Source organism: Oncorhynchus gorbuscha, unplaced genomic scaffold (assembly GCF_021184085.1).
Source record: "Oncorhynchus gorbuscha isolate QuinsamMale2020 ecotype Even-year unplaced genomic scaffold, OgorEven_v1.0 Un_scaffold_4002, whole genome shotgun sequence".
Taxonomy (NCBI): domain Eukaryota; kingdom Metazoa; phylum Chordata; class Actinopteri; order Salmoniformes; family Salmonidae; genus Oncorhynchus; species Oncorhynchus gorbuscha.
The window spans coordinates 1-15,962 of record NW_025748123.1 but is presented as its reverse complement, the minus strand read 5'-3'; the positions used below and the strand labels follow the sequence as shown (position 1 = coordinate 15,962).

Genomic DNA, 15,962 nt, shown 5'->3' with positions numbered 1-15,962 from the left:
ATGATGAAAGATAATGATTCATTAATCCACTGCCTCATTCATTTCTAACCCTGGAGTTGTATTGTCCATATTTTTCAATAACTCATTTGTTTCAGAACATATCAAATTCCACCAAATATATGCCTTACTACTGTATTATAAAACGCTTTACTGTCTATCAATAAAGCCGTGATGTTGACTTGAGCTCCGTCCTCGTCTTTCTCTAAACACACACACACACACACACACACACACACACACACACACACACACACACACACACACACACACACACACACACACACACACACACACACACACACACACACACACACACACACACACTCACCACCTCACTCACACCACCTCACTCACACACACACCACCTCACACACACACACACACACACACACACACACACTCACACACACACACCTCACTCACTCCACAGACCGTCACACACACCACCTCACTCACAGACACACACACACACCACCTCACTCACTGACCGTCACACACACACACACACACACCTCACTCACAGACCATCACACACACACCACCTCACTCACAGACCGTCACACACACACACCACCTCACTCACAGACCATCACACCCACACACACACCACCTCACTCACAGACCGTCGCACACACACACCACCACACTCACAGACCGTCACACACACACACCACCTCACTCACAGACCGTCACACACACACACACACCACCTCACTCACAGACCGTCACACACACCATCTCACTCCAAGGATTGGAAAGCTGCCGCAGTCATCCCCCTCTTCAAAGGGGGAGACACCCTGGAACCAAACTGTTACAGACCTATATCCATCCTGCCCTGCCTATCTAAGGTCTTTGAAAGCCTAGTCAACAAACAGATCACTGACCATCTCGAATCCCACTGTACCTTCTCTGCTGTGCAATCTGGTTTCCGAGCCGGTCACGGGTGCACCTCAGCCACGCTCAAGGTACTAAACGATATCATAACCGCCATCGATAAAAGACAGTACTGTGCAGCCGTCTTCATCGACCTTGCCAAGGCTTTCGACTCTGTCAATCACCATATTCTTATCGGCAGACTCAGTAGCCTTGGTTTTTCTGATGACTGCCTTGCCTGGTTCACCAACTACTTTGCAGACAGAGTTCAGTGTGTCAAATCGGAGGGCATGCTGTCCGGTCCTCTGGCAGTCTCTATGGGGGTGCCACAGGGTTCAATTCTCGGGCCGACTCTTTTCTCTGTATATATCAATGATGTTGCTCTTGCTGCGGGCGATTCCCTGATCCACCTCTACGCAGACGACACACACACACACCACCTCACTCACAGACCGTCACACACACACACCACCTCACTCACAGACCGTCACACACACACACCACCTCACTCACAGACCGTCACACACACACACCACCTCACTCACAGACCGTCACACACACACACCACCTCACTCACAGACCGCCACACACACACCACCTCACTCACAGACCGCCACACACACACCACCTCACTCACAGACCTTCACACACACACACCACCTCACTCACAGACCGTCACACACACACACCACCTCACTCACAGACCGTCACACACACACACCACCTCACTCACAGACCGTCACACACACACACCACCTCACTCACAGACCGTCACACACACACACACCACCTCACTCACAGACCGTCACACACACACACACACCACCTCACTCACACACACACACACACCACCTCACTCACACACACACACACCACCTCACTCACACACACACACCACCTCACTCACACACACACACCACCTCACTCACACACACACACCACCTCACTCACACACACACACCACCTCACTCACAGGAAAAACAAGGAATGTGTTATATCACTGTTCTTTATTCCTAAGATGTATTCTATTTAACAGCCATCGAACAACGGCAATATGTGACTAAAACCCCAAAGCACAATGAGTTGTTTTATATAAGTCGTCTCAATCCGTCTGATTCAATTTCACCTGGAAGTGGGAACGAAAAGATCACGTTTCAGTGGGGAGTGAATGTCAAACACTTAGCATCCGTTCGACATTACTTCATGTTCTTATACCATGGCATTGTTGAATACTCGTTTCTGATTGGCTTGAAGGGCATTCTAGAGAGTGATTAGTTCCAGTGTTCAGATACTGTAAATCACTAACCGGTGGTGGAGAGAAGAGGTCTGAGAGGGAGGACCACTCCACGTCTGACTGAGGGGGTGGAGGAGATGAGGCGGACCTTGGATACCCCTGTCTGGAGCCCGTTGGTATGATCCTTGGTCCTGGTGTCATACAGACGCTCGGGGAGGATGGGTGAGACCACTCGTTAAGGAGGGGACAACAGAGACCATCGCTGCTTTCACTGAGAGAAACTTTGACCTTCGCCATTAACTCTGTTAAAAAACAATCATGTCCTCACTTGAGCTATTCTATAACCATACCTGCGCACTAGTGTAAGATCTCTCACTGCACAATGAAAACATCACTGAGGCTACCAACTCTATAGTAAATATTGTTATCCATAGGGGACTATCCAAATAAAGTGTGACTAAAAGCCATTTGAGAAGGATATTAGCTAAGACAGGCAGGTAGAAGATCTCAGTCTCAGTCTTGATGTGGATGTGGTGTGAGATGTAGACCTCTCCCTCTGCAGACTCCTCCAGACCTGTAGTCATGGCATGCAGCTCCACCTGAAGCTCAGTCTTCATCCCAGCAGCCACCTGCAACAAAGGTCAGGGGTCAATTTAGTCATATCAGGAAGTGAAGTGAGATATATGAATCTAAAACATCCTCAAAGAAAACAATGGGAAATGTTCAGTTTGTGTAATTGAATCGAGCTGACTACGGTAACTATCACCCTGCTCAGTAGAACTCACAGGTCCAGGGGTGTAGATGACTCTGATTCCAGTACCAGGGACGGCTGTTTCACACTGAACCTAAAGTACAACAACACAGAACAGGCGCTGAACCCACCAGAACATAGACAGAGGAGAACACACCCTGACGACCAAAGACCTTAAACCTCGTCATTTTCACTGCACCACCATCTTTGACAGACATGTCCACAAACAGCCATACTGGTCTGACCTGCAGGTGTGGAAGCCCACGTTCTTCATGAGCACGGGGACACTGTAGCTGCAGCCCTCCTTTAGGGTCCCAAACTGGACCTCTGCTGGGAGGAGCTCAAACCCCCGTGCGGCGAGTTGCTGCCCCCCTGTCACAGACACAGTCTTCACCTTCCTCCTCACCGGCTCCTCTACACACAGGAACTGAGAGCCAGACTCGTGTTAGGTCCCTGTGGTAATGCCTAGGCTCTAGCTCAGTAAGCTACGACTTATTGAACTGGCAGGACAGATACATTAGTGTTAACTGATGTGTGTGTGTGTGTATATGTACGTCACAGTGTGTGTGTGTGTGTGTGTGTGTGTGTGTGTGTGTGTGTGTGTGTGTGTGTGTGTGTGTGTGTGTGTGTGTGTGTGTGTGTGTGTGTGTGTGTGTGTGTGTGTGTGTGTGTGTGTGTGTGTTACCTGCTGGTTGGGCACGCTGAAGGGTTTGGAGCTGAGGATGGAGGCTGGCAGCTTGACTCTGTGTCTGCGTGGGTTCCCTGCCACGTCCACCTGGGTACTGCCAGGCCCAATACCACCACCATGCTGCTGCTTCACTGTAGAGGCACCATGAGAGCTGTCCCCTACAGGAGAACACACACAGATCTAGATATCAGTAACAGAGTAACAGATACAAGACCATGATGACTGATTTATATACAGTAGGTGTCTGCAAACTGTTGGGAAAATGGTGTTTGACCAAATAGAATTCTCTTTGTCGGTTAGTCATTTAGCAGACGCTCTTCTCCAGAGCCACTTACAGTTAGTTACATTACATCATTTAAGTCATTTAGATGGCTCTGAGCGACTGGGACAACTTTATCATCCAGTGGGACAGTCACTTAACAATGTGTAAATGTCTGATTTTCAAGGCCAAAGACATGCCACCAGGGGTCTTTTGGCAAGGGGAGTCCACAGATCCAGAAAAACAGTTAGTTCATTTATCTTACGATGGCTAGGTGGGACAACTTTTCAACTACCAACATGAGTAAATGTCTGATTTTCAAGGCCAGACATACCAGGGGTCTTTTCAAAGTCCACAGATCCAGAAAAACATAAAGCAATACCTCACGGCCCAACGCCGCAGTACATACATACTTGTTGTGTTTATGTACTGACATGTATGTGTAACTGATACACACACACACACACACACACACACACACACACACACACACACACACACACACACACACACACACACACACACACACACACACACACACACACACACACACACACACACACACACACACACACACACACAAGGTTTTTATATTGATGTAAATTGTAAAGTAATTTGTCTGTAATGTCTTTTTTGTTATGACTCGAACCCCAGTAAGACCAGCTGTCACCACTCTTACCCTAACACTAACCCCAAGTCTAAGTCGTGTACTGAGCAGACCTGCAGTTTGAGGAGTGGGGTTGGTGGGTCTCCTAGGCAGCGCATCACTTCCTGCTGCGTGAGAGGGCGTGGGGTTCAAAGGTCGCTGGGCTGCTTCAAGAACACACACAAGAACAAATAACATGCAAAACAGGGTCACTTTCTTAATGAAGGATAAAATAACACAATATTGTATCATCAATATATCATTAGTATTGTTATAAATGTAGCCTAGCTTTAACCTGTCTCCTGAGGGGCATCTCTGAGGTAGTTCTGGGAGTTGGGAGTGTTGGGGAATGGAGGAAGGTCCTGAGACAGAGATCTCATATCAGGGACCTGACGGGAAAACCCAGATAGTTGTTTTATATACGTACAGTAGCTGAGCTGAATACAATCTGCAATATGTTGCACAGGTTGTAGAGGCAAACACAGTGAATATTGTCTAATATTAACCTCTGTACCAAACCAAACCCTAGGCTAGTAGCATTGGGAAATATTGTCTTATATTAACCTCTGTACCAAACCAAACGCTAGGCTATTAGCATTGGGGAATATTGTCTTATATTAACCTCTGTACCAAACCAAACGCTAGGCTAGTAGCATTGGGAAATATTCTCTTATATTAACCTCTGTACCAAACCAAACGCTAGGCTAGTAGCATTGGGAAATATTCTCTTATATTAACCTCTGTACCAAACCAAACCCTAGGCTAGTAGCATTGGGAATATTGTCTTATATTAACCTCTGTACCAAACCAAACCCTAGGCTAGTAGCATTTGTCTTATATTAACCTCTGGGCAAATATTGTCTAGATCCTTTTTTTCAGTTGAGAAGAAGTTTATAAATTGACTGGCTGGGCTGTGGGACAATGGACGTGTATTAATGAATCTAATGGAACTGTTAACAGGCATTACGTAACTGTGCTGAATTACAATCCATTGATGAGAAAGCTATGTCACCTCAGAGTACTCGAAACCTGCTCCTTTCTCTGAGCGGAAATAAGGAGGAATGATTCTGTTCCTTAGAGCCTCTCTGTAAATCTTCTCCTGGTCCAGCTCCTGTCTGCACAGTACAGCAACATTAAAACATTCATTAATAGCTTAAATATTCCTGGGAAAAGATGTGAATGTCCACTATGTCAACTCTATAATAGAGAGCAGTTAGTTAGTTACCTGTGCTGCTCTATCCCGCTCTTCCACATAGTTACCTGTGTTGCTCTTCTACATAGTTACCTGTGTTGCTCTATCCTGCTCTTCCACATAGTTACCTGTGTTGCTCTTCCACATAGTTACCTGTGTTGCTCTTCCACATAGTTACCTGTGTTGCTCTATCCTGCTCTTCCACATAGTTACCTGTGTTGCTCTTCCACATAGTTACCTGTGTTGCTCTTCCACATAGTTACCTGTGTTGCTCTTCCACATAGTTACCTGTGTTGCTCTTCCACATAGTTACCTGTGTTGCTCTTCCACATAGTTACCTGTGTTGCTCTATCCTGCTCTTCCACATAGTTACCTGTGTTGCTCTATCCTGCTCTTCCACATAGTTACCTGTGTTGCTCTTCCACATAGTTACCTGTGCTGCTCTTCCACATAGTTACCTGTGTTGCTCTTCCACATAGTTACCTGTGTTGCTCTATCCTGCTCTTCCACATAGTTACCTGTGTTGCTCTTCCACATAGTTACCTGTGTTGCTCTTCCACATAGTTACCTGTGTTGCCTGTGTTGCTCTTCCACATAGTTACCTGTGTTGCTCTTCCACATAGTTACCTGTGTTGCTCTATCCTGCTCTTCCACATAGTTACCTGTGTTGCTCTATCCTGCTCTTCCACATAGTTACCTGTGTTGCTCTTCCACATAGTTACCTGTGCTGCTCTATCCTGCTCTTCCACATAGTTTCCTGTGCTGCTCTTCCACATAGTTACCTGTGTTGCTCTTCCACATAGTTACCTGTGTTGCTCTTCCACATAGTTACCTGTGTTGCTCTTCCACATAGTTACCTGTGTTGCTCTTCCACATAGTTACCTGTGTTGCTCTTCCACATAGTTACCTGTGTTGCTCTTCCACATAGTTACCTGTGTTGCTCTTCCACATAGTTACCTGTGTTGCTCTTCCACATAGTTACCTGTGCTGCTCTATCCTGCTCTTCCACATAGTTACCTGTGTTGCTCTATCCTGCTCTTCCACATAGTTACCTGTGTTGCTCTTCCACATAGTTACCTGTGTTGCTCTATCCTGCTCTTCCACATAGTTACCTGTGTTGCTCTTCCACATAGTTACCTGTTTTGCTCTTCCACATAGTTACCTGTGTTGCTCTTCCACATAGTTACCTGTGTTGCTATTCCACATAGTTACCTGTGCTGCTCTATCCTGCTCTTCCACATAGTTACCTGTGTTGCTCTATCCTGCTCTTCCACATAGTTACCTGTGTTGCTCTTCCACATAGTTACCTGTGTTGCTCTTCTACATAGTTACCTGTGCTGCTCTATCCTGCTCTTCCACATAGTTACCTGTGCTGCTCTGTCCTGCTCTTCCACATAGTTACCTGTGTTGCTCTTCCACATAGTTACCTGTGTTGCTATTCCACATAGTTACCTGTGCTGCTCTATCCTGCTCTTCCACATAGTTACCTGTGTTGCTCTATCCTGCTCTTCCACATAGTTACCTGTGTTGCTCTTCCACATAGTTACCTGTGTTGCTCTTCTACATAGTTACCTGTGCTGCTCTATCCTGCTCTTCCACATAGTTACCTGTGCTGCTCTGTCCTGCTCTTCCACATAGTTACCTGTGTTGCTCTTCTACATAGTTACCTGTGCTGCTCTGTCCTGCTATTCCACATAGTTACCTGTGCTGCTCTATCCTGCTCTTCCACATAGTTACCTGTGTTGCTCTATCCTGCTCTTCCACATAGTTACCTGTGTTGCTCTTCCACATAGTTACCTGTGTTGCTCTTCTACATAGTTACCTGTGCTGCTCTATCCTGCTCTTCCACATAGTTACCTGTGCTGCTCTGTCCTGCTCTTCCACATAGTTACCTGTGTTGCTCTATCCTGCTATTCCACATAGTTTCCTGTGCTGCTATTCCACATAGTTTCCTGTGCTGCTCTTCCACATAGTTACCTGTGCTGCTCTTCCACATAGTTACCTGTGTTGCTCTTCTACATAGTTACCTGTGTTGCTCTATCCTGCTCTTCCACATAGTTACCTGTGCTGCTCTGTCCTGCTCTTCCACATAGTTACCTGTGTTGCTCTTCCACATAGTTACCTGTGCTGCTCTATCCTGCTCTTCCACATAGTTTCCTTCGCCTCTTTGCTGAAGCTGTAAAACAGGAGATTTTAATATGATGAGAAGATAATGGAAAAGGTTCAAAGCTGTAGATATTTATGTTCATAGTTTAACTAAATCCATGAGTACAGGGAAAATAAGAGACGCATGAGAAAGATGTCCTACTGATCTAAGGTCAGGTTAGTTATGATACAGATCTAAGGTCTGGTTAGTTATGATACTGATCTAAGGTCTGGTTAGTTATGATACTGATCTAAGGTCTGGTTAGTTATGATACTGATCTAAGGTCTGGTTAGTTATGATACTGATCTAAGGTCTGGTTAGTTATGATACTGATCTAAGGTCTGGTTAGTTATGATACTGATCTAAGGTCTGGTTAGTTATGATACTGATCTAAGGTCTGGTTAGTTATGATACTGATCTAAGGTCTGGTTAGTTATGATACTGATCTAAGGTCTGGTTAGTTATGATACTGATCTAAGGTCTGGTTAGTTATGATACTGATCTAAGGTCTGGTTAGTTATGATACTGATCTAAGGTCTGGTTAGTTATGATACTGATCTAAGGTCTGGTTAGTTATGATATCTAAGAGTTATGATACTGATCTAAGGTCTGGTTAGTTATGATACTGATCTAAGGTCTGGTTAGTTATGATACTGATCTAAGGTCTGGTTAGTTATGATACTGATCTAAGGTCTGGTTAGTTATGATACTGATCTAAGGTCTGGTTAGTTATGATACTGATCTAAGGTCTGGTTAGTACTGATCTAAGGTCTGGTTAGTTATGATACTGATCTAAGGTCTGGTTAGTTATGATACTGATCTAAGGTCTGGTTAGTTATGATACTGATCTAAGGTCTGGTTAGTTATGATACTGATCTAAGGTCTGGTTAGTTATGATACTGATCTAAGGTCTGGTTAGTTATGATACTGATCTAAGGTCTGGTTAGTTATGATACTGATCTAAGGTCTGGTTAGTTATGATACTGATCTAAGGTCTGGTTAGTTATGATACTGATCTAAGGTCTGGTTAGTTATGATACTGATCTAAGGTCTGGTTAGTTATGATACTGATCTAAGGTCTGGTTAGTTATGATACTGATCTAAGGTCTGGATTATCTAAGGTCTATGATACTGATCTAAGGTCTGGTTAGTTATGATACTGATCTAAGGTCTGGTTAGTTATCTAAGGTCTGGTTAGTATACTGATCTAAGGTCTGGTTAGTTATGATACTGATCTAAGGTCTGGTTAGTTATGATACTGATCTAAGGTCTGGTTAGTTATGATACTGATCTAAGGTCTGGTTAGTTATGATACTGATCTAAGGTCTGGTTAGTTATGATACTGATCTAAGGTCTGGTTAGTTATGATACTGATCTAAGGTCTGGTTAGTTATGATACTGATCTAAGATACTGTCTAAGGTCTGGTTAGTTATGATACTGATCTAAGGTCTGGTTAGTTATGATACTGATCTAAGGTCTGGTTAGTTATGATACTGATCTAAGGTCTGGTTAGTTATGATACTGATCTAAGGTCTGGTTAGTTATGATACTGATCTAAGGTCTGATCTAAAGGTCTGGTTAGTTATGATACTGATCTAAGGTCTGGTTAGTTATGATACTGATCTAAGGTCTGGTTATGATACTGATCTAAGGTCTGGTTACTGATACTGATCTAAGGTCTGGTTAGTTATGATACTGATCTAAGGTCTGGTCTAAGGTCTGGTTAGTTATGATACTGATCTAAGGTCTGGTTAGTTATGATACTGATCTAAGGTCTGGTTAGTTATGATACTGATCTAAGGTCTGGTTAGTTATGATACTGATCTAAGGTCTGGTTAGTTATGATACTGATCTAAGGTCTGGTTAGTTATGATACTAAGGTCTGGTTAGTTATGATACTGATCTAAGGTCTGGTTAGTTATGATACTGATCTAAGGTCTGGTTAGTTATGATACTGATCTCTGGTTAGGTCTGATTCTGTTAGTTATGATACTGATCTAAGGTCTGGTTAGTTATGATACTGATCTAAGGTCTGGTTAGTTATGATGATCTACTGGTTATTATGATACTGATCTAAGGTCTGGTTAGTTATGATACTGATCTAAGGTCTGGTTAGTTATGATACTGATCTAAGGTCTGGTTAGTTATGATACTGATCTAAGGTCTGGTTAGTTATGATACTGATCTAAGGTCTGGTTAGTTATGATACTGATCTAAGGTCTGGTTAGTTATGATACTGATCTAAGGTCTGGTTAGTTATGATACTGATCTAAGGTCTGGTTAGTTATGATACTGATCTAAGGTCTGGTTAGTTATGATACTGATCTAAGGTCTGGTTAGTTATGATACTGATCTAAGGTCTGGTTAGTTATGATACTGATCTAAGGTCTGGTTAGTTATGATACTGATCTAAGAGTTATGATACTGATCTAAGGTCTGGTTAGTTATGATACTGATCTAAGGTCTGGTTAGTTATGATCTAAGGTCTGAGTTATGATACTGATCTAAGGTCTGGTTAGTTATGATACTGATCTAAGGTCTGGTTAGTTATGATACTGATCTAAGGTCTGGTTAGTTATGATACTGATCTATCTAAGGTCTGGTCTGATCTAAGGTTGGTTAGTTATGATACTGATCTAAGGTCTGGTTAGTTATGATACTGATCTAAGGTCTGGTTAGTTATCTAAGGTCTGGTTATTATGATACTCATCTAAGGTCTGGTTAGTTATGATACTGATCTAAGGTCTGGTTAGTTATGATACTGATCTAAGGTCTGGTTAGTTATGATACTGATCTAAGGTCTGGTTAGTTATGATACTGATCTAAGGTCTGGTTAGTTATGATACTGATCTAAGGTCTGGTTAGTTATGATACTGATCTAAGGTCTGGTTAGTTATGATACTGATCTAAGGTCTGGTTAGTTATGATACTGATCTAAGGTCTGGTTAGTTATGATACTGATCTAAGGTCTGGTTAGTTATGATACTGATCTAAGGTCTGGTTAGTTATGATACTGATCTAAGGTCTGGTTAGTTATGATACTGATCTAAGGTCTAGGCTAGTTATGATACTGATCTAAGGTCTGGTTAGTTATGATACTGATCTAAGGTCTGGTTAGTTATGATACTGATCTAAGGTCTGGTTAGTTATGATACTGATCTAAGGTCTGGTTAGTTATGATACTGATCTAAGGTCTGGTTAGTTATGATACTGATCTAAGGTCTGGTTAGTTATGATACTGATCTAAGGTCTGGTTAGTTATGATACTGATCTAAGGTCTGGTTAGTTATGATACTGATCTAAGGTCTGGTTAGTTATGATACTGATCTAAGGTCTGGTTAGTTATGATACTGATCTAAGGTCTGGTTAGTTATGATACTGATCTAAGGTCTGGTTAGTTATGATACTGATCTAAGGTCTGGTTAGTTATGATACTGATCTAAGGTCTGGTTAGTTATGATACAGATCTATCTGGTTAGTTATGATACTGATCTAAGGTCTGGTTAGTTATGATACTGATCTAAGGTCTGATCTAAGGTCTGGTTAGTTATGATACTGATCTAAGGTCTGGTTAGTTATGATACTGATCTAAGGTCTGGTTAGTTATGATACTGATCTAAGGTCTGGTTAGTTATGATACTGATCTAAGGTCTGGTTAGTTATGATACTGATCTAAGGTCTGGTTAGTTATGATACTGATCTAAGGTCTGGTTAGTTATGATACTGATCTAAGGTCTGGTTAGTTATGATACTGATCTAAGGTCTGGTTAGTTATGATACTGATCTAAGGTCTGGTTAGTTATGATACTGATCTAAGGTCTGGTTAGTTATGATACTGATCTAAGGTCTGGTTAGTTATGATACTGATCTAAGGTCTGGTTATCTAAGTTATGATACTGATCTAAGGTCTGGTTAGTTATGATACTGATCTAAGGTCTGGTTAGTTATGATACTGATCTAAGGTCTGGTTAGTTATGATACTGATCTAAGGTCTGGTTAGTTATGATACTGATCTAAGGTCTGGTTAGTTATGATACTGATCTAAGGTCTGGTTAGTTATGATACTCATCTAAGGTCTGGTTAGTTATGATACTGATCTAAGGTCTGGTTAGTTATGATACTGATCTAAGGTCTGGTTAGTTATGATACTGATCTAAGGTCTGGTTAGTTATGATACTGATCTAAGGTCTGGTTAGTTATGATACTGATCTAAGGTCTGGTTAGTTATGATACTCATCTAAGGTCTGGTTAGTTATGATACTCATCTAAGGTCTGGTTAGTTATGATACTCATCTAAGGTCTGGTTAGTTATGATACTGATCTAAGGTCTGGTTAGTTATGATACTGATCTAAGGTCTGGTTAGTTATGATACTGATCTAAGGTCTGGTTAGTTATGATACTGATCTAAGGTCTGGTTAGTTATGATACTGATCTAAGGTCTGGTTAGTTATGATACTGATCTAAGGTCTGGTTAGTTATGATACTGATCTAAGGTCTGGTTAGTTATGATACTCATCTAAGGTCTGGTTAGTTATGATACTGATCTAAGGTCTGGTTAGTTATGATACTGATCTAAGGTCTGGTTAGTTATGATACTGATCTAAGGTCTGGTTAGTTATGATACTGATCTAAGGTCTGGTTTTAGTTATGATACTGATCTAAGGTCTGGTTAGTTATGATACTGATCTAAGGTCTGGTTAGTTATGATACTGATCTAAGGTCTGGTTAGTTATGATACTGATCTAAGGTCTGGTTAGTTATGATACTGATCTAAGGTCTGGTTAGTTATGATACTGATCTAAGGTCTGGTTAGTTATGATACTGATCTAAGGTCTGGTTAGTTATGATACTGATCTAAGGTCTGGTTAGTTATGATACTGATCTAAGGTCTGGTTAGTTATGATACTGATCTAAGGTCTGGTTAGTTATGATACTGATCTAAGGTCTGGTTAGTTATGATACTGATCTAAGGTCTGGTTAGTTATGATACTGATCTAAGGTCTGGTTAGTTATGATTATGATACTGATCTTAGTTATGATACTGATCTAAGGTCTGGTTAGTTATGATACTGATCTAAGGTCTGGTTAGTTATGATACAGATCTAAGGTCTGGTTAGTTATGATACTGATCTAAGGTCTGGTTAGTTATGATACTGATCTAAGGTCTGGTTAGTTATGATACTGATCTAAGGTCTGGTTAGTTATGATACTGATCTAAGGTCTGGTTAGTTATGATACTGATCTAAGGTCTGGTTAGTTATGATACTGATCTAAGGTCTGGTTAGTTATGATACTGATCTAAGGTCTGGTTAGTTATGATACTGATCTAAGGTCTGGTTAGCGGGTATGATACTGATCTAAGGTCTGGTTAGTTATGATACTGATCTAAGGTCTGGTTAGTTATGATACTGATCTAAGGTCTGGTTAGTTATGATACTGATCTAAGGTCTGGTTAGTTATGATACTGATCTAAGGTCTGGTTAGTTATGATACAGATCTAAGGTCTGGTTAGTTATGATACTGATCTAAGGTCTGGTTAGTTATGATACTGATCTAAGGTCTGGTTAGTTATGATACTGATCTACGACCAGGCTAGTTATGATACTGATCTAAGGTCTGGTTAGTTATGATACTGATCTAAGGTCTGGTTAGTTATGATACTGATCTACGACCAGGCTAGTTATGATACTGATCTAAGGTCTGGTTAGTTATGATACTGATCTACGACCAGGCTAGTTATGATACTGATCTAAGGTCTGGTTAGTTATGATACTCATCTAAGGTCTGGTTAGTTATGATACTGATCTAAGGTCTGGTTAGTTATGATACTGATCTAAGGTCTGGTTAGTTATGATACAGATCTAAGGTCTGGTTAGTTATGATACTGATCTAAGGTCTGGTTAGTTATGATACTGATCTACGACCAGGCTAGTTATGATACAGATCTAAGGTCTGGTTAGTTATGATACTGATCTAGTTATGATACTGATCTAGGACCAGGCTAGTTATGATACTGATCTACGACCAGGCTAGTTATGATACTGATCTAAGACCAGGCTAGTTATGATACTGATCTAGGACCAGGCTAGTTATGATACTGATCTAGGACCAGGCTAGTGATGATACTGATCTAGGACCAGGCTAGTTCTGATACTGATCTAGGACCAGGCTAGTTCTGACCAACCTGTCTGTGTGTTTCTCTGAGAGCGAGGCCTCAGTCTGCAGGGCTGGAGTCTTCACTGCCTGGATGTACAGGGTGGCTGCATCCACTGAGGTGGAACAAACACAAACACTCCCTATTCAACTCACCATTCCTTCCCCTTATCCAATTCATTGCTACAGCTAGGAAATAATCTCCAAGCCCCATAAAAGTGCCAAGGACTCACCGGGACAGATTCTGTTCTCTATAGTGGGGTGCTCTGACTCTGGAAGTGACTGAGGAGGAAAAAATGCACATGGTGTCACAGAGTAACAGAATACTACAGCACCCAAGTAACAGAATACTACAGCACCTGAGTAACATAATACTACAGCACCCAAGTAACAGAATACTACAGTACCTGAGTAACAGAATACTACAGCACCTGAGTAACAGAACACTACAGCACCTAAGTAACAGAATACTACAACACCCAAGTAACAGAATACTACAGCACCTGAGTAACAGAACACTACAGCACCTGAGTAACAGAATACTACAGTACCCAAGTAACAGAATACTACAACACCTGAATAACAGAATACTACAGCACCCGAGTAACAGAATACTACAGCACCTGAGTAACAGAATACTACAGCACCCGAGTAACAGAATACTACAGCATCTGAGTAACAGAATACTACAGCACCTGAGTAACAGAATACTACAGCACCTGAGTAACATAATACTACAGCACCTGAGTAACAGAATACTACAACACCTGAGTAACATAATACTACAGCACCTGAGTAACATAATACTACAGCACCTGAGTAACAGAATACTACAGCACCTGAGTAACAGAATAGTACAGCACCTGAGTAACAGAATACTACAGCACCTGAGTAACATAATACTACAGCACCTGAGTAACAGAATACTACAGCACCTGAATAACAGAATACTACAGCACCTGAGTAACAGAATACTACAGCACCTGAGTAACAGAATACTACAGCACCTGAGTAACAGAATACTACAGCACCTGAGTAACAGAATACTACAGCACCTGAGTAACAGAATACTACAGCACCTGAGTAACAGAATACTACAGCACCTGAGTAACAGAATACTACAGCACCTGAGTAACAGAATACTACAGCACCTGAGTAACAGAATAATACAGCACCTGAGTAACAGAATACTACAGCACCTGAGTAACAGAATACTACAGCACCGGAGTAATTTGGACATATTTGATCAGGTCAGTAGTGTGGACCTTCTCCTCCTTCTCAGTATGTATGTGTGTGTCTGTGTGTACTGACTGACCAGGACAAGTTTGAACAGGTCAGTAGCGTGGACCTTCTCCTCCTTCTGTGTGTGTGTGTGTGTGTGTGTGTGTGTGTGTGTGTGTGTGTGTGTGTGTGTGTGTGTGTGTGTGTGTGTGTGTGTGTGTGTGTGTGTGTGTGTGTGTGTGTGTGTGTGTGTGTGTGTGTGTGTGTGTGTGTGTGTTGACTGACCAGGACCAGTTTGAGCAGGTCAGCAGTGTGGATCTTCTCCTCCTCAGTACGAGGGTCATTCAGCTGCATGTTCTCTGTCAGGTTCTCTCTCTGGATAACCTGCTCCATGTACTCCTACAATACCAGGTACAGGAGGAGGAGGACCACATGTTGAGACAGGACCAGGTACAGGAGGAGGACCAGGTACAGGAGGAGCAGGTACAGGAGGAGGACCAGGTACAGGAGGAGGGCCAGGTACAGGAGGAGGGCCAGGTACAGGAGGAGGGCCAGGTACAGGAGGAGGGCCAGGTACAGGAGGAGGGCCAGGTACAGGAGGAGGACCAGGTACAGGAGGAGGACCAGGTACAGGAGGAGGGCCAGGTACAGGAGGAGGACCAGGTACAGGAGGAGGACCAGGTACAGGAGGAGGACCAGGTACAGGAGGAGGGCCAGGTATAGGAGGAGGGCCAGGTACAGGAGGAGGGCCAGGTACAGGAGGAGGACCAGGTTCAGGAGGAGGACCAGGTTCAGGA

At 42.6% G+C, this 15,962-nt stretch overlaps 1 protein-coding gene across 1 annotated transcript; it reads right to left on the bottom strand.

Moving 5' to 3' along the window:
* Positions 1 to 2,174: 2,174 nt before the first annotated feature.
* LOC124028303 (sperm-associated antigen 17-like) lies at positions 2,175 to 15,582 on the bottom strand. The gene is made up of 12 exons (XM_046340405.1): positions 15,451 to 15,582; positions 14,178 to 14,226; positions 13,976 to 14,060; positions 7,766 to 7,819; positions 5,464 to 5,566; positions 4,747 to 4,840; positions 4,526 to 4,618; positions 3,544 to 3,704; positions 3,104 to 3,285; positions 2,928 to 2,952; positions 2,599 to 2,736; positions 2,175 to 2,315 (listed from the first exon to the last, which is right to left on the bottom strand). The coding sequence occupies exons 1-12, from the start codon at positions 15,556 to 15,558 to the stop codon at positions 2,175 to 2,177; spliced, it is 1,233 nt and encodes a 410-aa protein (XP_046196361.1). The 5' UTR covers positions 15,559 to 15,582.
* Positions 15,583 to 15,962: the final 380 nt, after the last annotated feature.

Coding starts and splice junctions, on each gene's coding strand:
- LOC124028303 (XM_046340405.1), bottom strand. CDS start 15,558: ATGGAGCAGGTTATCCAGAGAGAGAACCTGACAGAGAACATGCAGCTG. Junction 7,820..13,975: donor TCAGAGAAACACACAGACAG/GTTGGTCAGAAC, acceptor CCTGTTTTACAG/CTTCAGCAAAGAGGCGAAGG. Junction 2,316..2,598: donor CTGAGATCTTCTACCTGCCT/GTCTTAGCTAAT, acceptor ATCCTCCCCGAG/CGTCTGTATGACACCAGGAC.